Source organism: Phlebotomus argentipes, unplaced genomic scaffold, assembly GCF_947086385.1.
Source record: "Phlebotomus argentipes unplaced genomic scaffold, Phlebotomus argentipes genome assembly scaffold_18, whole genome shotgun sequence".
In the NCBI taxonomy this organism is placed as follows: Eukaryota; Metazoa; Arthropoda; class Insecta; order Diptera; family Psychodidae; genus Phlebotomus; species Phlebotomus argentipes.
Genome location: NW_026776177.1, coordinates 804,289 through 810,946, shown reverse-complemented (window position 1 = coordinate 810,946; position 6,658 = coordinate 804,289). Strand labels below are relative to the sequence as shown.

Sequence of the window (6,658 nt, the reverse complement as noted above, 5' to 3'; positions counted from 1 at the left end):
CCCTGATATCGGCTGGATCCTTAAATTCCGCCAATGACGATGGATATTTCTACCCCAAACCCGCGGTTGCCTTTCCCACATACCAGGAACCAGTTGTGATTGTCCAGAAAGGTAAAACCACATCATCATTAACACTAAATGCTAATGTCGCAACTCAATACATTTCCATTTCAGGATATGACTATCCAAAGCCCAAAATTCCATTCCCGCCCGTGTCGGAATACAAACCTGTTAGAATCGTGCCGGATTACCTGCCACCACCACCAAAGCCCAGCGGTTATGTATACCCCAAACCCCAAGTGCCTTTCACATTGCCTCCCCCAACGACGCCACGTCCGCCGCCGAGGCAAGTCTTCGTCGAGCAGAAGGCCCCGCGAGTGGAACCTCAGGGCTACTACTACCCCAAACCCAGAGTGCCCTTCCCGCAGCCGACAGCCCCTAAACCCGTGGTGAGGGGCTACGAGTACCCTAAACCAGTGGTGCCTTTCAATCTGCCCGCGCCAACGACTCAGCGAATCTACACGACCGAGAAGGCCGTCACCCTTCCACCCCCAACTAAAGGTCACTCAACCACTATATGACTTACTTCTACATGGTTAATGAACTTGATTCCTTCTACAGGTTATGTCTATCCAGTTCCAAAGGTTCCTCTGACTCTGCCTCCGCGTCCAGTGCCAACAACGCCTAGGCCAGTTTACACCACACAGAAAGCTGTCCCTATTTCCACACCAGCGCCTCCCAAGCCTGTCGATGGTTACTTCTACCCGAAGCCTGCAATTCCCTTCAACGATTACTTGCCTCCTCGCCCAGCGCCAACAACTCCTAGGCCAGTTTACACCACACAAAAAGCTGTCCCTATTTCCACGCCAGCGCCTCCCAAACCTGTCGATGGCTACTTCTACCCGAAGCCTGAGATTCGTCTTCCTCTGCCAACAAGGCCTGCGCCAACCTATACAGCCATTAAACCCCTACCTATTGTCAAACAAGGTCTGACTTTTCAGTGATCCTCCCATCAACACTACTCACCTCATAAACCTCTCTCTCTCTCTCTATCTCTCTTCCAAGGTTATGACTATCCCAAACCTGTGGTACCTTTCTCTCTGCCACCGAGGGTCTTTACCGCTGAAAAGGCTCTTCCCACAACCCCTCTGTATCTTCCGCCGAAACCAGTAACTGTCTCCTACTTGCCACCACCCACAACTCCTCGTCCGCCACCTCCGGTAGTTATTGTCCAAAAGGCACCTGTAATTGAAGGTATGTTAGCCGCATGCCTAGGATGTACTGTTCATAATGAATTTGTAATAATGTTATAGGTTACAGTTACCCACGCCCAAGAGTACCATTCGCCCTTCCACCACCTACACCCAGAGTATATACTACTGAGCGGCCTGTAACCAGGACCACTCCAGTTCCAACGTACTTGCCACCAAGACCAACACCAACGTACCTACCTCCACCATCAACGACTCGCAGGCCTCTTCCGCCACCGACCTACACAACGCAGAAGCCTCTGCCGATTGTGAGAACGCAACCGCCAGCTACGTACCTGCCGCCGACGACCAGAAGAGTTTACACAACGGAGAAGCCCGTCTATCTGCCACCTAGGACAACCACACCAAGACCTCCTCCTCCTCCTACTCCCACCTACTTGCCTCCTGTGACGCGACCACGAACGACTCCGCCACCACCTCCTAGACCCACTCCAACTTACTTACCTCCTCCAACGACTAGGAGGGTTTTCACAACAGAAAAACCAGTTTATCTCCCTCCAGTGACGACGACGACACCTAGGCCCCCGCCTAGGCCAACGCCGACCTATCTTCCTCCTCCTGTCTACACCACACAGAAACCTTTGCCTATTGTTACAGTAGCTAGAACTGCTCCTCCTGCAACCTACTTGCCTCCAACAACCAGGAGAGTTTACACAACAGAGAAGCCAGTTTATCTTCCCCCAGTGACCAGAAGGGTTTATACTACGGAGAAACCGGTGTATCTTCCTCCAGTGACCAGAAGGGTTTACACAACTGAGAAGCCAGTGTATCTTCCTCCAGTAACCAGGAAGGTTTATACAACGGAAAAGCCAGTTTATCTTCCTCCAGTAACTCAAAGGGTTTACACAACGGAGAAGCCAGTGTATCTCCCTCCTGTGACAACGACAACACCCAGACCACCACCACCAACGCCGACATATCTTCCCCCTAGTACCACAAGAGAGGTCTTCCAAACTGAGAAGCTGATCTACTTGCCTCCAGTGACAACGCCCAGGGCGCCACCACCAACTCCAACGTACCTGCCGCCGGTAACCAGTCCTCGCACCACAACTCCAGCTCCGGAATACCTGCCGCCCCAGCCCAGCGGATACTTCTACCCCAAGCCTGCAATTCCCTTCGATTTCTAAAAGAAGAGTCACTGCCACTCTATGAGTGGCTGTTTGTTAACTTATCGAAGAACCAGATAGAATGATTAAATGATCAAATAGTAGACAGACTAGAGAATTGGAACAGAAAACACCCTATAAATTCGCATGACGAACTTCTATAAAAACACTGCCAATTCACTGATAAATGTTTTGCAAGACAATTTCTGCATTGTTGTGAAAACAGTGGCAAAGAGGAGTTGATGAAAATGGTGTGCTAAATTGCTAAATCAGTCCAAAAGATTTCTAAATACTCATTCTTTTCGTGAAGTTAATTTAATAAAGTATAAATCTTGTGGAAAACATAATTTTTTCACTCTCTGACAGCTGATCATGTTCACCCAATGACCCAGAAACCTCTAGCGAACGCTCTAAAGTGTATAAAATCATAAATTTGACACCAACAATGGGCGCTTCTTGCATCTCTTCGGCGGTTATACAATAGTTTGGGCACATTGATATCGATTTTGAATTAACCTTAGTCATCGATGCCAATAAATTCATCTTTCCGTGAGAAAATCAGCTTACAAATGGCTTATTAATTCGCCGCTAAATAATTTTTTATCATCGTTAAATTCAGTTTAATAGCCTTCGCGGGTGTGTCTCTGGCATTGCATCATGAAAAATTATTTAATATCACCACAAAATGTACTAAATTGGCGAGATGAGTCTGCAATTTCTACACCGTTTATCGCAATTTTCTAATTTATAGCAATTGTCTTAATGATTTTTTCATCACATTATTGTGTTGCTGTAAAATCCTGTTAGAAGCGTGTGGCCTTTAAAAAGTAACCGCCAGTTCTTGAAATGCTCATTTATTTAAATGTTATTCAAAAATTCTTTATCAACTTCAATATCATATTTTGATTGAATTCTCCACGCGCAAAAAAAATTCAATAAAGTGAATAAAACTTGAGATGCGTCTTAGGTAAAATGTTTGGACATTTTGAAGGTTGACAAGATTCAAACGTACGATTTATTCCTTAATTTATCTCTGATGGTGTGCAGAAATTTCTAAGAATTAATTGGCTGTTATGGTTGAATTGAATTTGCAGAAATATCAATAAACCTCATTATTTGACAATTGCTCGTTATGGAATTCTGTGCGTGTTCTTCTTATGCATTTCAAGGAAAGCAGTAACGCGTCAATTAAAATCTAATAAATAATAGAGAATACATTATAGATTTGTGGGGAATCGATGACATCGTTAAGCTTTTAAAAGCTGTCGCGTTAATGACAAATCCAAACCGCATTTTCTCAGTCCCTCCTCAAAGCAGATGGCCAGAACCGCGTCATCTTGTTTGATTTATTGCACTGTCACCCTCCCCAAAATAAATTCAGCAAATTATTCTTGGCGAAAAGGTGTGCTCCGTGAAAACATGTCTCATTCATCTGGTAATTTTCATCAGTAGAAGACGCGTGTGCGCTTTGGAGCCAGCAAGAGGCTCTGCATCTCCCACTATCGCCTCGGTATAAATATACCGAAATTGTTTGACCATCGGTCAGTATCAAAGACGCATTGCGAAAAGCTCGGCAGATTGATAAAGTTGCATTGAGGTGGTTTTTGTCTGTCCACAATGGTAAGTCCTTCCGGCAGTTTAACTCCAAATTTGCATCGTTAGGAGTGTGCTTGAGAGTGAGTTCAGTGGAATTATGAAAGTGCTCAAGTGCTAATCACCTGTGATAATTTGATACTCACTCTGAGGTTGTGCATGAAACTATATTTAATTTATAGACTTGCAGAAAAAAACGAATTCACAATTTACACATAATTTGACGATGTGCTGTTTGATGGAATGATTAATTTCAAATTACCACACACTTGGAAGAATGTCTTAGCAATTTGAAGGATGGAATTCTGTCGAGATGGAATTACTCAATGTCACTTTTTCGATATTATTATTTAATGTGTGACCAATAGATGATTGTGCAGAGAAATTATGCAAAAGCTCTATAGGTGAGAAAAAGTTGTGCTTTGTGGTGATTCTTGCATAATGCACGTGTTCTTTTTGTCTGAACTTTGCCAATAAGGGAAATCCTTCATTATGTCTTAAAGACAGTGGCTGAATGTATTCAATTAAAGAAGCATCACGTCAAGATATAACTATCAATTTGCAATTTGCCCGAGGTAACCAATTAAAGCTTTGTGCTTTGGGGCAATTAGCATATTTTTTATAGTCAAATCGTTAAATTTCTCTTTGCACATTGTCACAGAGATCTCAATAAATTTATAGTTCAATGCTACACTTGTAATTGATTTCTCACACGCTAATTGTGAAGGCTAATAAATTTGTCAATTCAGGTGATTTGTGGTGAAGAGAATGAAATTTCCATAATAATAGGCGTGGAGATTGATGGTGTTTTCCGTCTTAAAATGCGAACAAAAAATAATCATGAATGTTTGTCTCTCAAATTGCAGAAAATCGTAATTCTCATCAGTGCCATCTTGACCGTGGCAAAATGTGATATTTCGGGTGTGAGAGAAGCCAATTTCCTGTCCAACAACATTCTTCCGCCAGTTAAGACATGTAATTAAATTGATCTTGAATGAAGTCTTGAAATTGAAGAGAAGAAGCGCTAATCAATGCTGTGTTGACAGATAAGCTGAATAAGAATGCCATTGTGATTGAGACGACTGGTCCTGAGGGTAAATTTCCACCGGGAAGGCCTAAGGAATTTTCAGGATATGACGCGATTCTGCCCAGCAGAGATTACTTGCCAATTCCCGCATCCTCAACGCCTGGACCGATGTACTTGCCACCGGCCAGACCGACTTACACCACAACGACCACAACTCCGAGGAGCATCAGCATGAATCCCTTGCCCAAGATTACCTACATCCCTGTGCCAATCACAATGAGGCCCATCCCGACGCGGAGTTACTCCTATTCGCCCAGGCCGACAACAACCACAACGACGCCGAGAGGATATGTTTATGTGGTTCCGTCTCAGAATAACAACCCCTTTAACTTTTAAGATAGACAATTAGACTAGCTGAAAAACTAACAACTAATGAGATCATCAGTGAGAGAATCATCGCTCTAGCATAAAGTGTTGCTTAAATGTCTCTAAATGTACATAAACATCAGAATTTATTTGAATTGCTTCTACCAAACGATAATTTGTCAGATGTGATGATTACACAAGTCGAAACTTATAACAATAATTATAGCCTCTTGACTTGTGTTTGTAAAATTATTTTGCTGTACAAGTTGCAGATTTTTCTCTTCCAAATCGTTCGAAATATTAACAATGTAATGTAGTGTAACAACACTGTCTATCACTGCCAAACAATAGAGCGATGAAACCTCTTGATGCATAGTGCCAATGTTTTGTTTTTTTGAGAAAGTTCTCGAGTAAAAGTACAATTAACCTGACGAAAAGACTTTCATTGTCTCTGGCTAAAATTCCGTGCAGATATGAGTGGCGGAATGAACTTGAGATTAACCTGATTTCCTTGACATGTGCAGAGATATGAGGTACAAGTGCAAACAATCAAATCGTTGCGCTTATTATATAGCTGAGATTTACATCACAGCTAATGTAATCGCGCAGAAGATCGAACCTCGCAAAATCAACTTCAATCGACTCAAGTTACCTTAAAATGGCGAAATATTACGAAAATTGGAGGGTTTTTCGTGTCTTTTTGTCGTTCCGTCCGTCCGTTCGTCCGTCGTGACAAACGAATTTGTGGGGCCTAAACGGTAAGAGATATCGACACGTGATTTGCGGCAAAGAGTTAAAAGTATGCAGTGGTAATGAACATTTTTTGTCAAATCCTACCCCCACCACTCCGTCCGCCATTTTGAGCACCGCCAAAATACTCTTTCCTCAATTATTCAGTCCCTATGACATGAATAGGGCTCAAATTGTGGTATGTTTTAGCTGACCTCAAGACCTTTCCAACGACCTGTTACTTTTGATGCCCTATTCATTAGGAGCTGAGATATGGAAGGTCAAAGGTCACACAGTTAACAGTCTCGGAGTCTTTGTCAACTTCCCCCGGAAAATTTATCTCCTGCCACTGCACACAAAATTCCATTCACTATTCTGCTGATTTCCCGGAAAAAGCCACTGAAAAAGTAGATATACGGTTTTTTTTTCTTTTTACTTCCAAAAATCACTTCACACTTTCTTCATCCTGAAATTCCAGACAACCATTTGAAAAAGCCGATGTTTTCCTCATTGGATCCAATAACATTTCGAGACTCAGACTTCTGATTTACAGTAGCTGTGCATAG

At 42.8% G+C, this 6,658-nt stretch overlaps 1 protein-coding gene across 1 annotated transcript; it reads left to right on the top strand.

Moving 5' to 3' along the window:
- The first annotated feature begins 557 nt into the window (after positions 1-557).
- Positions 558-2,705, top strand: LOC132259808 (uncharacterized). The gene is made up of 3 exons (XM_059757588.1): positions 558-987; positions 1,066-1,254; positions 1,314-2,705. The coding sequence occupies exons 1-3, from the start codon at positions 600-602 to the stop codon at positions 2,396-2,398; spliced, it is 1,662 nt and encodes a 553-aa protein (XP_059613571.1). The 5' UTR covers positions 558-599; the 3' UTR covers positions 2,399-2,705.
- Positions 2,706-6,658: the final 3,953 nt, after the last annotated feature.